This window comes from Amblyomma mixtum, chromosome 3, assembly GCF_055824585.1.
Source record: "Amblyomma mixtum isolate Tamu chromosome 3, ASM5582458v1, whole genome shotgun sequence".
Lineage (NCBI taxonomy): Eukaryota > Metazoa > Arthropoda > Arachnida > Ixodida > Ixodidae > Amblyomma > Amblyomma mixtum.
This window is the reverse complement of record NC_143014.1, coordinates 296,040,509-296,060,394: the sequence shown is the minus strand read 5'-3', so window position 1 is coordinate 296,060,394 and position 19,886 is coordinate 296,040,509. Positions and strand designations below refer to the sequence as shown.

At 47.6% G+C, this 19,886-nt stretch overlaps 1 protein-coding gene and 1 long non-coding RNA gene across 2 annotated transcripts; one reads left to right on the top strand and one right to left on the bottom strand.

Moving 5' to 3' along the window:
• Positions 1-1,297: 1,297 nt before the first annotated feature.
• LOC149355277 (uncharacterized) lies at positions 1,298-2,506 on the bottom strand. The gene has a single exon (XM_089576096.1). The coding sequence runs from the start codon at positions 2,504-2,506 to the stop codon at positions 1,298-1,300; it is 1,209 nt and encodes a 402-aa protein (XP_089432222.1).
• Positions 2,507-6,047: 3,541 nt separating this feature from the next.
• On the top strand, positions 6,048-9,540 carry LOC149355276 (uncharacterized). The gene is made up of 3 exons (XR_016289706.1): positions 6,048-6,117; positions 9,279-9,382; positions 9,463-9,540. It is a non-coding gene; the product is annotated as an uncharacterized LOC149355276 (long non-coding RNA).
• The last annotated feature ends 10,346 nt before the right edge of the window (positions 9,541-19,886 follow it).

The window sequence follows — 19,886 nt, the reverse complement described above, 5'->3', positions numbered from 1 at the left end:
GACTACCTCACACGGTACGCTGAGACCACGTCTCTTGCCAAAGGCACTGCTGCTGAAGTGGCGCAGTTCTTCGTCCACAACATTGTTTTGCGTCATGGAGCACCCGCCGTTGTTGTTACTGACCGGGGAACTGCTTTCACGGCCCGCTTAACCCAGTCCGTGATGACTCTGACGCACACGAGCCACCGACGTGCTACGGCGTATCACCCGCAGACAAACGGGTTGGTAGAGCGACTCAACCGCACGCTAGCCGACATGCTATCAATGTACGTTGACGTCGAGCATCGAACTTGGGACGCCATTCTGCCGTACGTAACGTTTGCGTACAACACCGCCCTGCAGGAAACAACCCGACTGACCCCCTTTCAGCTTGTCTTCGGTCGCCAGGTGACCACTCCGTTGGATGCTATGTTGCCCGTCGACCCTTACTGCGACTCTGACGCTGACATCGACGTAGATACCTTCGTTCAGCGTGCTGAGGAAGCGCGTCAACTGGCCCGCCTGCGCATCCACCGTCAACAGGAGGCTGACGCCACTAAGTACAACTGTGGACGCCGTTTCGTCAGTTATGCTCCCGGCGACCTTGTGTGGATTTGGATACCTGTTCGTCGCCGCGGGCTCTCTGAAAAGCTGCTGCGCCGATACTTCGGCCCTTACGAAGTAGTGCGCCGCATCAGTGATGTGACTTATGCAGTTGCTCCCGCCCCGACAGCTTGTTCATCGCGCCGGTCGCACCGAACTGAAGTCGTACACGTTGTTCGCATGAAGCCTTACCACGACCGGCTACCTGACTGAACTGCGGTCCACTGCAGCTGTGTTCTACCCTTTCGCTGACTTTTCTCTCCTAGCCGCATCGTGTCGATGCTGCAGAAGAGGGGGGCAGTGATACATGCATTCGAAGAAGAGACAGAAGTAGTGCATGCGCTAGAAGAGGAAGAAGTTAGTTGGCTCTCTCGCACGTGCTCGAACCACTGGGTGTCCGCCGCAGGTTTTTCGTCTGTGCGCGGGTGTTCTTTTTGGCGTTGCACGCTACAATATGCTATATAATCAATAGCATAAGTAAAAATGTTGCTGTGTGAATATTTGCATGTATTTCTAACAGTTACCTTAATTATTCTAACAAAATCGATGCGAATTCTTAATGCGGCATATTATGGTTTTGCTGCCAAATACGCATGTCTTTTTGTCCTTAAAGCATTTCATAAAAGCACTTGTGTACCACGATAAGTGGGGGCCTGCATGGTTGATGTTTAGACAGTGATGTATGATATCATGCAAGTAAGATCTCTCATTATAGTTAAACAATGAAAATCATACCTTGAACCATTTCTCGGCATGTTTCGCACCATGGGCAACCAAACCTTCCATTGAATTGGACGTAGTTGGCCACTGCAGCACGAGCAGGAGCATCCAGTGTGCAGCAAATCACGTGGACAGTTGACCTTATAGTTTCTTGCCCACATGTCCACAAAAGCGTCCCAACGGATGCAATAGCTTCGACAAATTTGTCAATGAAGACACCCATATTTGGATGCTTCGGGCCGAACCAAAGACCAGCCAGGACTGGAGTTTTTTGGCGAAGCTTTGGAGGAAGCTCATTGATCATCAGCTGTATCGGCCATACTGACGTCTTTGAGGACTTGAACACCGGGCTCCCATCAGTATTAATGGTAACAGTGAGGTCGCCAGAAGAGATGTGTCCTTGGCTCCGGAGGTTTTTGTGTTGATTTCCAGTTGTTATGTCCCAGATTCCATCTTCTGTAAAATTTTGTTCTATCTTTCTCATTTGCTGTAGTATCAAATCCTTGCATGTTTCGATTCTGTGAAGAAGTTGCTTTTTCAAGTTAAGAATAGAAAAAAAACAACCCCGTTCTTTCAGCTGCGATTTTCTTAGCGCTCTTTTGCACGTGTCACACCGCATCTGATCTGGCACACTACAGTCGCTGCGCAAAAGGCTGCCGCAAAGATAACAATAGTAGTGGTGTTCTACACTGCCGCTCACTTGAGGCGCCCATAGCTTCCTAAGCAGGTATTTGCTCCGAGGCAGTACATCACGCTCTAGACCAAACAGTCCGTTGATGAGCCGTAGCAAGCCGTCAACGGCGTCCCATGGCAGCCCATGTGCAACCACGAAGGCTAAAATCATCACGATGGCGGCCGCTTTTGTTGTTGAGGAGCCGGGAAGAGTTTCGTCTCCGTATTCATCCAGAGTAGCACCAAGAGTTTCCTCATAGTGCATGGATTCCCCTACTCCGGCACTACACGCGCTTTCGTCGTCTTCGTGCGATGGTGGCACGTTGTTCTCAGTGCTGCTTGACGGACACGGCGAGCCACCGGTGACAGCGCCAGAGGCTACAGAAGCTTCGGCAGTATCGTCATCCGTTGCGGCTGCTTCATTCACGACCTCTAGCCGCTGCCTGTAGCGACGCGTCGATGCAGGCACAGAAAATTCATGATCCTCGTGCAGGTATGCTTTACGCCTCTTCCTCTCCGAGCGATCGCACATTGTGTAGAGTCAAAAAAAGACACACGAAAAGACCTTTTTATTCGAGCTGTTTGCCATCAGGCATAATGAAAAGGGAAAGAAAGTTATAAAAAGGAGTGCAAACAAGCCTCGCTTAAAAAGCGGCACAAGTTCGTGATATAGCGATTATCTAGAGTCCACTTGGTATAGTCGTCTGCAACGTCCCATCGCAGGCCAACCTTTCTTAGTAAACGTCGTCTCACGGAAGCTGTAGCCGGGCAAGTCCACAGCAAGTGTTTTTCATCACACTGGTCGGGCGCAGCACCACAATGGGGACACTTGTCTGTCACTTCGTAACGTTTTTCACGCCACCGATGACGCACACAAGGAGTCAGAGCCGCTCCTGCCCGAATCCGGCGCACAGATACCTCCTCCTCCTCCTGAGTGAGACTCCGGGGAAGAGGGTACGAACACGGAGGAATTAGAGCGCGTGTTCGCTGACGCAAAGACTGTTTCTCGGAAACATGGAACAGGAACGGATCTGAGGGAAGAGGGGAAGGTGGCGGGATATCGGATGTGTCAAGGTGTGTCATTGCATCCACATGAATATTATGCGGATCCTGGGTATGCCCGCGAATCCAGTGTATACGCACAGGACAGGGGTATTTTGTGCAAAGTTGGTGAATGGATTGTGTAACTTGGAATGTGCGCTGGACAGCCTTAAGCTGCTTAAGGGCGGCAAGGGAGTCGGTGTAAATGTGTACAATATCGAAAGTAGGTACGAGTGGAAGGGAAGCAATGGCATTGTGTATCGCCTGAAGCTCCAAGGCCAGGGGGGAGCAAGTATCCGTGCTATATGTAGCGCGGGAGTTGAGATGAGGATGTGAGGGACTGTAAACTGCAGTAACTCCCTGCACTGCTGTGTGTGATGCATCGGTGTATATTATGCACCCTGAAGAAAGATGGGCGGCTGATATCGGCGTCGAAGCAGAGAGGCGATTGTCTGTGAGCTGACAGTATGACCATGGGGGACGAGTCTGTAAACGATGAAGCTGAAGCGACATCTTGCGTGCTCTGTTTGCCTCACGCTGGTCGATAAGTTCACTCAATGTATTAAGTTGAGCGTACTCTTGCGGAATGGGTATGGGTGTGATACGCGGAAGATAAGTTATGGTAAAGCGCATTGTTCAAGTGCAGGTAAGACGAACCATCGATAACGGCAAATGCCTTCACCCTACAACAAAGGGTACATGCAAATTAGAAATCGACCAGAATCAACGACAGGATATTACAACGAAGCCAGCACTTCGACGTTTGCTGGGCTAGCAAGACATAGAGACATAGTTCGTTATATTAACTCTATGCATAGAGCACACGTGAGATGTTATACAGCGCCACGCACGAGCGCAGGGTTTCAACTGAACATTAAAAGAGTACAAAAAACTAAATTTTGAGTGCATGTTTTCTTGTTTGTATTGATGCGTAATGCATTATTATACATGGGTTACCGCCTGGTATTCTTTCTACTACCGCTAAATAATTTATAATCGCATTTCTTTCTCGTGTTGTTTCGGTTCCGGTTCAACAGTCGACTCAGCACTACGACACGTTCATATCATCGCTGCTTCCACATTTGTTGTCATTCCGGCTCTTGAAGAATGGCTTCAGCACTGCAGTAAATTAAAACGATGAAGCAGCGATTATATGGACGTTTTTCCATGCCTCACGTGACACAAAAGCACACGTCGCCTCACAGCCATCGTACGGGTGTTGAAACCGAAACCGAAACAGCACGACAGAAAAAAAAATTGTTTATCAATTATTTAACAGTCGTAGGCGAATATCACACGGTGGTTCATTCATAGTGGTGTCTTCCGCATCATTGTAGAGAAGAAAGCATGCCACCAAAATTAGGTGTCTATACTCCTTTAATTCTTTACAGGGAGGAGAACAAAAAACAGAGGGAACGACAAGGGCGCAAGTGTACCACAGGATCCAAGAACCAAACAAAACCAACAAAACAAAAAGAAGGCAAAACAATAGCTAAGGGCGAAGCGCCACACGAAGTATACTCAAGGTGCATTATTTGGCATTGATGTAAGCGCGGCTTAGGGCAGCTTAGGGCACCATGGTCGCATCCCCTTTCAGCTCCAGCCTCTAGTAAAGGCACAATACTTGCTCTCTATCCTTTTGTGTTCCCAGCAGGGGTACGAGCGCGAGAAGAAAGCAGCTAAGGCGAGCCACCTGCTCTGCAAGCAAATGCAGTATTAACCCTCTCAACAAGTGCCGTTTACAACCGGTCTCGAAATCTGGTAGCAACGAGAGTACTGCGGGCTAATTGGTGTAACATGACAAAAATAAGTAGTGAAAGAAACAGGACGTGGTAATAACTTCCGGGGATTCCGGTTCATACAGATTAAGGGGCAGCCCCACCCTTTCCGGCCGAATTTCGACGAAGGCGAAATTCTAGAGGCCCGTGTGCTGTGCGATGTCAGTGCACGTTAAAGAACCCCAGGTGGTCGAAATTTCCGGAGCCCTTCACTACGACGTCCATCACAACCTGAGTCATTTCGTGACGTTAAACCCCAATAAACCAAACCAAACCACTTTTTTTAAAATAGATACAGTGAAAGGCGACTGACTCATACTTCATCGCACTTGTCTCGCTGCCAAAATTCTTTTCGCCTTCTTGGTAAGGTAAACGCGGTTGCTACTGGAAATAGCCTCTCGCCATGCTTCCAGGCTAGTTCCGTCTTTGGGAACACTAAAAAGCTAGGCCTGCTTCATGCAGGTTGTGTAGCTCCCATTGCAGCCATGAAAATTATAATGTTCTTGCAGTAGCCAAATACGCGAAATATTCACGACAATGGACCGAAGCATGTGCGTCTCTGCAGTCTCATTCGAAAGGAGCACAGTCGGGTCCTTCGCATTGTTTGCACACCTGTAAGCTCAGCTCGGTCCTGAATCAGGGATTGCTACTTGTGGCACGATTACATGACACGGCTCTTAAAACCTTTGTGTGCGCCTGCTCCGAGGCGCAGAGCCGGCGAGCGCCCAACGTCGTCTGCTCGAGCAGACGACGCCGTTCCTCTCTATGGTCGGAAATATAGGTGCTTGGACAGCGAGCTGGATAAAAGCTTGTACCGTCTCAGAATTAAGTTGTTGAACAAAGATAATAGGGATATATCAAGGTTGGCTAATTTGATGACGAATCTGGCAAACTTTCTGCTCGTGCACCATGAATAGGGGAGGCATCTCTCCGTGCTGCCCCCAGCGGCGGGGCCGTTTTCCGGTCACATGATTTTTTTCTTTCCTCCATGTGGCCACATGTTTGCGTGCTCGTCTCATGCTCGTTCGTCGTCGTTGTTGTTTGTGTGCTAGTGTGCTCAGGCCTCGCCCGCGTTGTTTTTGCCGTTTAGCTGTGTTACCTTTCATCGCAGTAAGACCGCGGTCGAAGATGACAGCACCGTCATACGCGTACGTTGAATACAAGGACGGCGCAAAAGCCATCGTGCATATTTCAATGGTGAAGGACTTCGAACCAAAGGACGTGTGGGAAGTGACGAACAACAGGAAGATTTACTGGCGGCCGGGCGATGGCGGCCATGAAGGCGAAGAAGGATTCTACGACGGCGATGTTGTGATTCTAGGACGTAAGTACGCATTTGAGATGTCGATTTTCTTATACCGCTATCTCAGTAGCTAATATAATATCATTCAAATTGAATAGCGTTAGCATCAAATATCTTTAATGAGCTGGCGCATGGGACATTGAATGTCGTTGGGTTCGAATGATGTCCGAATTCGAGCCACTCGCATTCGATCTCGTACTTCGATGATGTCTCGAGACGTCATGTACGCAGCAGAAACAAGGAAAGAGAAAGATAATGTGCGCGCCGCCAAAGTTTAAATTTCTTTAATCCAGTTCTGCTAAAAAATTTGTTAATTTTGGCATGAAACTATTGCAAAGTAGGTTGTAGGTCGTGGATAGCCATTCCTCTCTTATCCGGCAGCGGCCGAGGACAAGGCACGGCCCTGCCAGGGACCGTCAGTCATTTTGGGTTCTGTGCTTCTTGTTGGTTGGCGTTCCGCGTGCGTTTAGCTCTAAAATTGCTTGAAGTTGTAACTCAGCTCCTCACGTTTAGGATGTCATCTGCACGTTTCGCGTTTCTCCACTTTACACCATGTTAGTCATGTTGCATGTATATTATAGTGCCTAGAATATTAAGCACCATATCGTTTGTTTACGTTTATTGAATATTTCCTGTACATTGCTATTGCTTTTGATGTTCAAAGTGCGGCAGCGTGATCGTGTAGCTGCTGGCTGCGCCCGCGTATATGAAGGGCACGAATTTAAAAATTCATTCTTTTTAACCAGCCATAGGTATTATTCAGAGCGGCGAAAGGCGATGGTGTAGAGGGGGAGCTAAAAATCCAAAGGCTACACCTTATAGCTAACAGACCACAACTGAAGGTACCAATCAAGAACATACAACTGGAAGTATTCATGTGATTTCATGGATATTATTTGGTGTCCTACTCCCAGCTTCAGGGCGCAGGTTGGTGGAGGAAGGGCTAAGCCAATTACACACACACTGTAGCTTCTTGACATGCTTCATGGGCACCAAAGGTATTGTTCCTGGAAGGAGGGAGGGGGGTGCTTGTTGAGAGGCCAGCTGAACAGTAGCACTGCAAAGCAAATTGAGCCCCTTCTTTACTCCTCCTTAGATACCTGCCTGCCGCGAATTATTTTTAACTACCCAGAGCATTCAGTGTCCACTGACATTTCACGGCACATGTGCATTTTTTATTGTCATCACAAAAATACAGCGGCCACGGTTTAAATAAAAAAATAGTCTGTAGTGGTTTGCTTTGATCGAAGGGCACGCTGCTGCCTCAGCTAGGCTGGATAAAGATTAAAGAAAAGAAAATCCAATCATTCTTTTGAATTGGGATGAAGTGAACATTGTAGGGAGTAGAGTATCTGTCAGTGTTTTCTTGTAATTCCTACTTTAATAATTAGTAGATCCTAGGCCCAATCCCCGCTGCGGCAGCCGTGCGATTCAATGGGAGTGAAATGCAAAAGGTCCCCCCATGTGCAGTGATGACAGAGCGTGTGACGTTGAAGAACCCCAAATTGTATAAATTATTCGGCCGTGGGATAAATTATTCCATAGCCCGCCACTACGGCGTTTTGAAGCCCATCTTCCGTTTGGGATGTTAAACCCCAAAATTCACTTTATAGTTGACATTAATAATTCACTCTTTTAGTATGGGTTTGAAGAGTTAGACCAAAAATTTTTGCTTGCGTGTTCTGTTCTTTCAGATGATGTGCTAGACATTAGTATACATGAATTACATTGTGGTATTAGGCTACGACCACTAAATGATTTATAATTAGATTTCCTCTTTATGCTGGTTCGGTTTTGCTCTCATCAGCCATTTGACTGCTGTGACATGTGGTTCATGTTTCAGTCATGTGTAGCATGAAAAAAAAAAGCCAATATGACTGCTGATGCGTCGTACCGCCTGTTGCAGCAGGCTTGTTTGTGTTGTAGAAATTAAAACAAATTAACAACCTTTGTTTTTTTAGCAGCTGTCATAACCTGAACACACACTGTTACTTGTCATTGCTATCGCTTGGTTGATGAACCCAAACCCAGAAAAAGCTTCAAGAAGAAATTGAATTATAAATAATTTAGTCGTAGTGGTTGAATACCACATTGTGAACCATCTGTATTTTAAAAGCCAACACATCCTTTGCAAGAAGAAAACATGTGACTGAAATTTGTGTCTGTGGTCCTTTAAATGCTCAATTAAGATTTGGAAAGTTGTTGAGTGCCATGAAAATGGTGTGGAATAGATGCTTCTGAAAAACTACCCTTTGCATGGCTCAAGCTTGTTTTTTTAGCACAAATAAAAGCCCGTGAAAATTTTGGAAGTATTATGGGGCAGCTTGCTCCATGTGCTCAAATTCGCTTCGACTACAGCACTTCTATCTTCGACTTCATAAAGGGCCACTTGTGTATCCCTTCTGCACTACCCACGAGGCTTTACATTGCTGGTGGTTTCGAGCTGTGCTAGCAGCCGTTGGTGGTAAGCGTATTTCATCAGAGGTCAGACTACTACAGAAGCAAAGATTGATCACTCACTGCTGCTGCTCTTGGCTCTTGTCAATGGCCAATATTGAGTAGAGTGCGAAGTTCTGCTAGCCAAAAGAGGTAATGAAAATTACATTGAGTGGCTTTCACTTCACGCTGTGTAGCTGCCAATAGCAGTGTTGTGTTCCTTTAGCGTAGCAATGGTTTTAATTCACACTGGTTACATTCTTACATCAATCATTGTCTGGCCACACACACCACAGCTCAGCAGCATCTCTGTCAGTTCACACAGACGCACACGTAACTGTTGCTACTGGGTCGGTTGCTGGGGCAGTGGCTCCATCTGCCGTAATGTGCACGACACACATGTATACACAGCAGGCAGAGTCGGGACGACAACAATTAGTGGCTCCTCTTTGATATAACAAATTAGTAGCTGCTGCTGCGCTGCTTTAAGGGTGTCTTGGACCGTGAGAAAAAGAACAGAGAAAATGCTTAAACTAAGCATAAAAAAAACGATGAGTGCCAATATTTCAGTGGCGCATTTTGGCCGGCTGCCCGCAGAATAGATGTTGTTTTCTTTAAACACGGATGTAATAGCTATGCTCGGTTTGTGGGTGAAAACCTCAGTAAGGTTTTTGTCGCATGGTTTGTACTTGCACAGTCCTTCAAGGCTTGCAAATATTACTCAGTAAAATTAATTTATTTTGCAGTTGACAAGGCAGACCTCATCAAAAGGATGATGAAGAAGCGGAAGAGTGTGCCACGCACAGTGATAGAAGAGGCAAGCCACCGGGTCATCAATCGACCATTAGAGGTAGCCTTACTGCTCATGTGAATTCTGTAGCCTTTGCATTTAATGCATTACTGTAATTTTGTTTTCATATTTGTTTCAAGGCTCATCAGCTGAACCCCACAGCAAAAGAAATGAAAAAAGTGCAGCTTCTGCAAAAAGAGCAACAATGAAGCATATCGCCAAAAAGCGGGCACAAGCCTGTCAGTCTGGCACAGACAGCGACGATGACGTGGTGCCTGGCAAACTGTTGAGGAGAGCTGAAAAGCGGATCTTAACGCTTGAAGAGAAACTCAAGGTATCAGAGAGGGCCCGGCTGGATGAAGTGCAGCGAAATCATGAGCTCCAGGAGCTCATGGGCACGACCATAAGTAAGTGGCTAATTAATATTGCAAACATCTGATTGTCCCAGAAAGGAAAAAAAAAATAAGTGGCTTTTGCGCTGTTTGAAGCAGGCGGCATGAGAAAGATGTCGGCAATGCAGTAATTTTTATTTTTGGAAATAAAAATATGTACTTTGCTTTCAGTAAAACCTGTGTCTAGTGTGCAGTTTGACTGAGCATTTAGTGTATGACTTTGCTCTGGAAGTGCACAAGCAGGATATTAAACCATTATCTTGCAGTGAAGTGAGTACTGACTATAAATCATTGCTGCAAGGGGTTCCTGGATTCGATTGGCAGGGAGTTAGAAACAATTTCTCATCTGTTGCATTTTACAAGCCATGCTTTGGTATTTCTGAGGCGAAAATATCAGACATTTAAATCTCATGGCTGGCAACTGAGCTAAATATTGATTAATGCCCACTGAAAGCTCTTATTGTGGAATGTCCAATTGGTCATTGTGTTCATGGCTTCTGCAGGGCGACTGGAACACAACGTGATGGCTGCACTAGCATGCAAGAAAACGCAAGCAGCTTCGAGGCAGCCATCTGAGGTATGAATCACAGTACAATAACATTGCATTATCTCTCATCTACAGATATACATTCAGTGTAATGAACCTCATACTATATGTGCAGCATATTTGTGTCGCTTTTTATGTTTAGGTAAAACCCAGTTGCTCACTTGTGTCTCGGTGTGCTCTAAGAATTAACTAGCTAACATAACGCATGGTTGGCAACATCTTTAAACTAATTTTTCATTTTTAATGCCTTCTTAGATCAGGGTCCCGAAGAGAAGACTGAAAGATTTAAAGCACACCGATAGGAAATCACAGTATGATTCTAGAGATTGTACAGCCAATGTAAGGTGGCTATTTCTACAAAATAATTGCCTGCCTATGGGTAGCACAACATGGCAATCCTGTAGCCATTCAACGCCATGGCGATTCGAGGCATTCACCGAAATATCTTTGCTCTTCGATGTGTTGAACGCTTTCTTGACACCACTTTCAGGAGACTGACTTTGACCCAACCAACCAAGGGCTGCAGAGTCCAAACTCAGCAGCCCGCTCCCAAGATTCAGTCATGGAGATGGTACTCCCCCAAGAGGCTTGTGAGAGCTACCAGCAGGAGGCCAGCCCTGTGTCTGAATATCTGGGGCCAGTAATTGCCCCTCCAAACACAAGCAGAACTTCAGGCACCCCTGAGAGGCAAGAGGTGCCACCAAACATTCGGCTGTCATCCTTATGCGACAGGCAGGCCAACCTGCAAGAGCCAGAAGAGCACCAGCCTTCACCCAGGTCGCAGATTCAAGTAAGAGGCTCTGTGTCTCTTGAAAGCTTCACAAATGCGGGCATCTTTTTGTGTTACTGAAGTCATTAGGTCTCCTGATAAACAACCAGTTCAATTCTTTTTTCGCGGCAACAAAGTTTTGAAACATAGGAGTCAGTGCCCGAGCATTGAAAATGGCTTGTAGATGAGAGGAATACCTTAGTTTCGAAGCACACGCAGGAGCTGCCTACTAGTCCCTTTTTACACATATGAATAGCTGCATGCAGATTTGGTGCCGATGATGATTGCTGTTCTTTCAAAGCGATGGAGGAAGTAGCAGGAAAAACCGGACCACAGCAGGATGGAACCTGCCAGTCATGCTGCGCAAATGAAGCTTTCATTATACCACTTCGGCTGCTGAATTCTGGATTTTCTCTTTTTTTTTAGCCTGTGTTCTGTAGTGCAGGTAGTCTTGGACCAAGAAGAGCCATCAAAACCTGAAGGCATTGAATATAGTTGCTGTCACTGTGTGTAGTGTATATGTAGATTTTACTATCAGAAACGCTTTCATGGCTCATGCACCCACGTGTAACGATAATGCAGTCGGTGCGCGTTCTTGTGTGTGATGCTGGTCATTGCTGCTTGCCTGTTTTATCATTTCCCCTCTCCCATAGTTACGTGTAGCCTTCTTGCTTGCTTAAATGAAGCTTTCACTGTTTCTTCTCTCCTCTGGCTTCATAAGAAGTAGGACTCTTGCCCTTATTTCGCTGCCTCTTATTTTAGTTTAACAGCAGCTGTGGAGGCTGACTGGCGATCATAATTAGTGCTGCTCCGAGGAGACATGAAGAGGCCATATTGTGAACTTTATTTTGATTAGAGGTCTCGAGCCCTAAGACCTCAACCCTTGGTAACTCCTCTGCTTATGTAACGCCCTCTTTGGCACACCCGTTTCGTTTGTCCGCAACTTGTTGCATGTACTCCCATCCATATGCTCAAATTGTCGCTGATGCGCTCACTGCATTCTTTTGACCTGAAGGCTAATGAGTAATTTCATGCTAATTGTGGTGCAAAGTTTACTTCAGTACGCCCATGCTAGACTCAAGAGTGAGCTGCTGGTCATGTTGGCAGATTTGCTTCCTGTTTGTAAGCATTGAAAGAGGATATGCGGCTTTGATTTCTACTAAAATGTGTAATAAATTGCAGACACTCCAGCCAGCAGCTGCTGGAGGCGACACCATTTCAAAGGCTCCACTCTTCGTGGCTGTGGATGGAAAGGCAAGCTCAATTTTACACATACAACAAACTGCTTTTCACTTATATTTGTGTGGGTGATGATAATCCTGAATAGACACCAAATTTTAGTTGCATATTTTCTCCTTTTTATTAATGTTTAAGACATCTCAATAGATGAAAAACAGCTGGTATTTCCCAACAACTAAATACTTTATAATTGACATTCTTTGAAAATCCAAATGATGGCTGTAATGTCAAATGTCAGTGTAGTTCATGAGGTATACAAGAAGCTTAAATTTAAAAATGTGCCTTAATTAAAAAAAGGGGGGGACTGGTTTTAAAAGGCCACTGCGATGTTTTCTTCGGTGCCTATTAATCACATTAAATTGAATCAGCATGCGTTCCAGACAACATTGTAAAAAGAATTATTCAAATCAAAGCATGCGAATGAGTTATTAGTTTGAAAATTCAAAATAAAGAGATGAGATGAAAACTCGTTTCGCTCGCCTGTTTCACCCACCCAGTACGGAGATAAGGCGCTACCAATTGGAACTGTGCCTAGTAGGCAGTGGAAGCTTGCATGCGATTTTTGCTATGCTGGTGCAGCCCACATCTGAGCATTTGGAGGGCAGTTCAGAGCCCAACAAAAGAAGCTCCTAGATGTTTCTTTGTTGGTAAGATTGAAGGTGTCCCCCTCCACCTATTATCCCCACCCTCGCCTCCCGTCCTGTCTGCCCTTTCTCCACATTTTTGGGAAAGGTGTGTGGACCGGCTTTTTTTTCCTGCCTTGGACTTCGCGAGTCGAAATATGACGAAAATGTTATTTTCGCAAATTTTTGGCTCTCGAAACCTATGTCCCCCCTCACATGCTCAGGTGGGAACTGAAATGTTTTTAGAGCATGTAAATGGCCGACCCTGGTGCATTTGACAAGAGCTTTAGCATTGCCCTTTTTTTTCTTCAGCAAAATGGAAGGTCAAGAAAAAAAGTGTGATGTGTAGGCGAGCACTGTGCACCTAATGCAACGCTATTAAAGCATTCTCATTTGTGACTTGGTAAAGCGCTGCTAACTTTATGCTGCCTGCTCTGCCCATGACAGACTACAGTTGAATGGTGGTTCTGAGGTTAGTGGCAGTGGCTGCTTTTATCAGTCAGCAAAACGTAGCTCTGTCTTGGGCAGTAGTGTGAACAAGAAGCTTGGCAGATTTCTCGAATAAAGATAAGAAAATGATGCTCTCTCTAACCTCCTCTTTTTTTCTCACAGCGCTCAGTTAGAACTGAGTACTTTCATTGAGTTGGAGGTTTCAATTGAGTTCACTAAAATGTTTTGCTTCTTTTGTTAGGTCCACATTGGCGATAACTTTTTCATCGACGCTGAGAGATGGAAATGGATGTGCGCGGCAAGCACGGACTCCCAGTTTACCCGAGAAATCATGCGCTACTTCTGGGATTCAGCGACGCTGAAGAACAGGAGCGTTACTGGAAGAGCTTGCCAATACAAGCTGAAAGACGGGGCCCAGGCAAAGCCAGCACTGACGCCCGAAAAGCTCAAAGCAGTGCGGAGTGAGTAGGCTGACATTGCTTAAATGAAATCTCAATGTGATTCAACGAATTGTAAAGGCTTGAATATGTCAAGCTTTCAGCTAAACCATGGCAGGTTCTTTTTTCCGTCACTGAAATCTTGAATGGTAACGTAATTGCCTTCTTGCTTTATTCTTTAAAAAAGTGTTATCAGTCTCTTTTGCTATTTTTATTTTACTAGTAGCCTTTCAGCACTACATTATGGCACCCGCTGTGTATAAACAAAAAAATGGGGACACAGGCAACTACTATGTGTGAACTTGGATGTTTTCGCCATGAGGACAGAATATGGCATATGTTCACATGCACAGTGATGTGATTGCTGCGCCAAACTGTGCCAAAAGGCATAGCCTGCTACATGCTGCTACATTATGCCAAATTACAAGAAGTCTGCGCCAGGCCTGCACCGGAACTCCGTATTTCCATGGGAACAAAATTCTCGGGAGCTGCGTTTTATCTCTCGTGAACATATGTATGCTGGCCTGGTGCCCGTTGCTTCCCAGAGTCATGAAAACAGGAGCGAAATAGGCCTGCAGCACGCAGGGATTTACTCTGGTCATCCTGCGGCGGGGAGGGTACGCTGGGTATGCGCATGGCACAAACATTCACAATTGGTGCCGGCCATGAATTCCATGTCATTGCTCGGCATAGTCAACTGCACGCAACTTCAGTTTTGCATCGTCATGTTGAGTGAGAACAGTAAGAACAGTGCACGATGCGCGCAAAGTCATACAGGTGCCTCGCATGCGACGCTAAAATTGGAACTCTCGAGAAAGTGACTGTACTGGTGCAGCGGCGGCACTTCACGCAGCCGCTTTAGTATACTGCCGCATTCATCTGATTGATGCAAGACTACTTGTTCATAGCTGCAGGGTAACATTTTAAATAGTTTTAGCGTAGTGCTATTCGCATCATCAACATCAGCCTGACTACACCCACTGCAGGGCAAAGGCCTCTCCCATATCTCTCTCCATTTAACCCTGTCCTTTGCTAGTTGCCACCACTGTATCCCCGCAAACTTCTTAATCTCATCCGCCCACCTAACTTTCTGCCGTGCCCTGCTACGTTTGCTTTCTCTTGGAATCCACTCCGTTACCCTTAAGGACCAGCGGTTATCTTGCCTTCGCATTACATGCCCTGCCCAAGCCCACTTCTTCCTCTTGATTTCAACTAGGATGTCATTAACCCGCGTTTGTTCCCTCACCCACTCCGCCCTCTTCCGATCTCTTAACGTTACACCTATCATTTTCCTTTCCATAGCTCGCTGCGTTGTTCTTAACTTAAGCTGAACTCTCTTTGTTACGTGGAGGCGATTCGCATACTGCTACCGTAAACCGTGCCCGCGTTGAGCTATCTGCACGTGCTTTGATCGCCTTGAAGAGCGCACATCGGCCATTGCGCAGGCATAGTTTTGTCTGCGACTCATCTGCGAAAGCGGACCATGCTGTGGTAAAACTATCTGATAACTCGATTGTTTTCTTTTACACATTGTTTTTCTTTTCAAACATAGCTACTAGGAACAGCAAAATATGGTGTGCGGTGACGCGTGACACTTTGTCCTATGTGAGTTGCACCGAGCTGCTCCGTGGTGGCTTCGGCCATCTTATCACTGCATGTATGTATAGGCGCACTAGGTCCATTCAAGAGGCAGAATAAAGGACGTCAGGACAGCGTTGAGATGTCGTGCAGACTGGGTTATTTTTCGCTCCAAGGGAACAACATAAGTGGGAAGGAGGAAACAAGCGAGAGAGAGAGGCACGGTTCCCTTGAATCGCGTCCCCCACATATGAATCCAGTGATGGACCCGAAGTGTCTTTTTTAGAAGTGAATAATAAAAGTGTTGTACTTTCAAGACAGGTGTTCTTGGCATTTTCAGTGATTGCATCAATTTAACTTCTTTCTGCATCCATCTGTAGGATGTCTAATTTCTGTGCAGCAGTCATTCCTAACAGAATTAATTGTTTTGAATAGCCAGTATATGTTAACTAGCAAGCCTGCTTGCTATTTAGAATTGGAACAAAACTTCATTTTGTCATGCTTACAAAGGGCACTGTGACGACCCCACATAATGCGCAGGTCCACACGGGACGGAGAGGCAAGAAGACACCGTATGGCTCAGTTTAAACAAAATGATGTAATCAATAATTATACATGGTACATCAGAGGCTGGGGTGTCCGAGCTTACGTGGCGACGCCGTCATGGGGGCGATGGATGGTCTCCGGAGTTGCGATCCGTCGGTGGCTGGCAGAAGCTGCGCGCCGTCCGGCTTCGGCGCTGAAGGACCCTTTTTCGTGAACGATCTCGTCCTCTGCGTCCCTTTCGTCCGCACTCGCCAGCTATATCTGCTCCGCCGGCCACGCCCGATCTCCTGTCTTCCCGACTGGAATGTTTTTTTCTTCCTCCTTTCCACGGCGGCGCCCTGCGGCATCCCCGACATCCCTGGTTGGAATGTCGTTTGTCTCCCGCCGGCAGCTTTCTTCTCTTGTCTTTGTACGGCCAGGCATGCCTAATTGGGCTGGCTTTCCCTCCGGCCGGCGCCTTTGTACCATTGTACCCCTTCAGTGGCTTGCCGCCACTGGGGGCTCCGTCTAGGCGGCGCCGCCGAACGCGGACCGTTTAAGGGGAGACAAGGGAGTAGGACGGTTGAGCACAAAGAAAATTCCGCCGAAGGTATGGGCCCTGGTATTTCACGCACGGAACGTCACACTCGCTCACCCTCCAGAAGAATGTTCTCCGAACATTTGAGTCCAGGCAGCTCCCCTTCTTTTTCTGAATCGCCTCGCACATTCCGTCCGACAAAACACTTTTCGCTGCACACAACACCACTGCACTGCACCATATGCCGCAGCTGTCATAACTGGCGTCTCCAGGGGCAGCACTGATCTTCTTTCACAGACAAACATGAAAATCAGCACCCAAGCCTCTCCTTGCTAGTCCAAACTGGACGAAATAAATTTACCACAGTTACAAAGGAGCTCCCACTTCCAGCACAATCACGGCACAGACAAAAAAAATATATAGATAACGAAAGGAAGTCGGGCATGTTCTGCATCCTGTAAAAGTGTCACTTAATGGCAGAAAGGTTTAACTAGCAACTCCGATATTTTAACACATAAGCACATAGCAAGGTTATGAGCTGCAGCATTACACAGTCTTAACCAGTCCCCAACTCCGCTCTGTTTACGCCATTAGTCCGACTTAGCTTTCCGATTTCGAAGCGGATATCGGCGTTCATGAGCCGTACCAAGTAATTCTGTGACCCCTTGTCTGCTTTGAGACTCGCGAGGGCTCGTGGCAGGAGCCTCTCTTGGCGTTATCTGCGCGGCAACCTCGCGCGCTCCTTCCTCCAGCAATGCATGAAGTAAATCCGGTGGCATTCCTGCCGTAACCTCTGGCGCTTGCCGAACAAATGCAGGAGAGGGCGTTTCTTGCGAACAATCTGCGCGCTCCGCTTCACTTCGGTCCCCATCAAAATCTGCGCTTTCCCCCTCCTCAGTTCGTGAATACTGAACCGGTGCCGACTTGAGGCGATTTGCGTGTATCCTTATCAAGCGGCGGTTCACGTCTCGGACCCTGAAGTTTACCGGAGAAAGCTTCTCGACAACCTCGCACGGTCCTCTCCACCTCGTCTGGAACTTACGAGCCAACCCAATCTGTCTTTGGCAGTTTTCGATGTACACGCTGTCCCCCACATCAAACGGCGCGTCTCTAGCACCGCGATGGTGTACCTCCTTCCTGCGCTTCGCCGCTTTCTTTAAGGCCTCCTTTGCGATGTCCCTCGCCACTTGCAAGCGCGATTCTAGCTCAACCTTATAGTCGTCCAGTGAAGCGTATGGGACACGACGGGGGCCCTCTGGCACTTCACTAGGCTGGTCCGGGTCTCGGCCGTAGAGAAGAAAGAATGGCGATTCGCCCGTGCTCTCGTGTGCTGCGGAATTGTAGGCAAACATTGCATAAGGGAGCCACAAGTCCCAGTCCCGCTGGTCGCGCGAAACAAAATGCGACAGGAACCCGGCCACGGTTTGGTTCAGTCGCTCCACCGCGCCGTTGCAAGCCGGATGGTACGGTGTTGTCTGCTTCTTAGTGATCTTAAGCAGCTCGCAAACTCTCCTCATTAGCTGCGACACGAAGTTCGTTCCCCGATCTGTCAAGAGTTGCCTCGGAGATCCATGTCGGAGCACGATCTGTTCGACAAATGCTCTTGCAACCGTGTCTGCTTTCTGATCTGGGAGTGCTACCGCTTCCGCGTATTTTGAAAGGTGATCGACAAATACTAAAATGTACCTGTCTCCAGAAGTGGTCGTGGGCAATGGGCCCATTATATCCATACCTGTCCGCTCGAAAGGAGCCGAAACCTCAGGGAACGGCTGAATTGGTGCTGGCCTGCGTCCCTTGGGTGTTTTTCTTTCGAGACAGGAATGACACTTCGCACAGTAGTCTCTAACATCCTGTCGCATGCCACTCCAAAAGTACAAACGCTCGACGCGCCTGCGTGTCTTCGCTACGCCAAAATGACCGGCGCACGGCGCATCGTGGAACGCGCGAAGAACCCTTTCTGTCCACGACCCAGGTATGACGACTCTCTCCCAAGCGGTTTTCTCTGGTCTCCCTTTCCTGGTTGGCCTCGTGCGCCGACACAGGGTGCCGTCTTTGCCAATGAAATAACCTAGCTGTTCGGGGTGAGATGGTGCGCCCTCTAAGCTTTCGATTATTCGCTTCAGGTCAGGATCTTTGCACTGCTCTGTGCGTAATTCGGCGGGGTCGACTACGGGGACAAACTCATCTATAGCTGACACGGCAGCTGTACGGCTGAGCGCATCAGCATTCAGATGTGTCTTTCCTGACTTGTGCTCCACCTCAAAGCAGTATTCCTGCAGCTGTAGATTCCATCTAGCGAGTCGCGAGCTAGGGTCCCTGACACTCATCACCCATTTCAGAGGATGGCAGTCTGTGACTAGCTTGAATTGGCGGCCGTAAAGGTAGCATCTGAAGTGCTTTACTGCCCAGACAACGGCGAGGCACTCCCTTTCTGTAGCTCCGTACTTCTGCTCTGTGGGGCTCAGCTGTCGGCTAGCAAAAGCCACGGGATGTTCTTTGCCCTCGATAACCTGAGATAACACAGCACCAACTGCGAACTTTGACGCATCTTTGGCCAAAACGAAGGGCAAATTAAAATCCGGGTGGCGCAACAGCGGTGCACTCATTAGCTTCCTCTTCAGGGCCCCAAAAGCATCCTCCTCGTTTTTGCACCAGCGAAAGGCGACATTTTTGGCTGTTAAGGCAGTGAGCGGCTTAGCGAGCTTGGCGAACTCCTCTATGTGCCTTCGGTAGTAACCGATCAGGCCGAGAAACTGCCGGACCTGGCGGACACTAGTCGAGGATGGAAAATCCGAGACACACCTTAGTTTCTCAGGGTCCGGTCGCACGCCGTCAGCTGAAACAACGTGCCCGAGGTATTTCACCTCGTTTTTGAGGAATTGGCACTTAGAAGGCTTCAGCTTGAGACCAGCTCCTCTTAGTCGCACCAAAACCTGCTCAATATCGCGCAAGTGGTTCTCAAAACTGTCACTGTATATGATTATGTCATCCATATACACGAAGCACAGCTTCCCCAGAAGACCCGCCAGGATAACATCAGCGGTTCTCTGCCAGACAGCAGGGCTGTTGACCAGACCCATCGGCATTCTTTTCCATTCATAGTGCCCTGAGGGCGTGTTGAATGCCGTTTTCTCAGCATCTGCCGGATCCATTGCTATCTGCCAGAATCCCGCCGCCATGTCCACTACCGTGAAGTACCTGGCAGAGCCCAGCTGAGAAAGCGTCTCCTGTATATTGGGAATGGGGTATGGATCGATGCGAGTTACGGCATTTAGTTTGCGGTAGTCCACCACCAATCGATACGAGCCATCTGGCTTTTCCACCAATAGTGCCGGTGCTCCCCATGGTGACTTTGAGTGTTCGACAATGCCGCGATCAATAAGGTCCTGCACCTGCCGCTCCATCTCCTCACGTTGGGAGTAAGAAATCCTGTACGCACGTTGGTAAACGGGCGATGAAGTGCCGG

Coding starts and splice junctions, on each gene's coding strand:
- LOC149355277 (XM_089576096.1), bottom strand. CDS start 2,506: ATGTGCGATCGCTCGGAGAGGAAGAGGCGTAAAGCATACCTGCACGAG.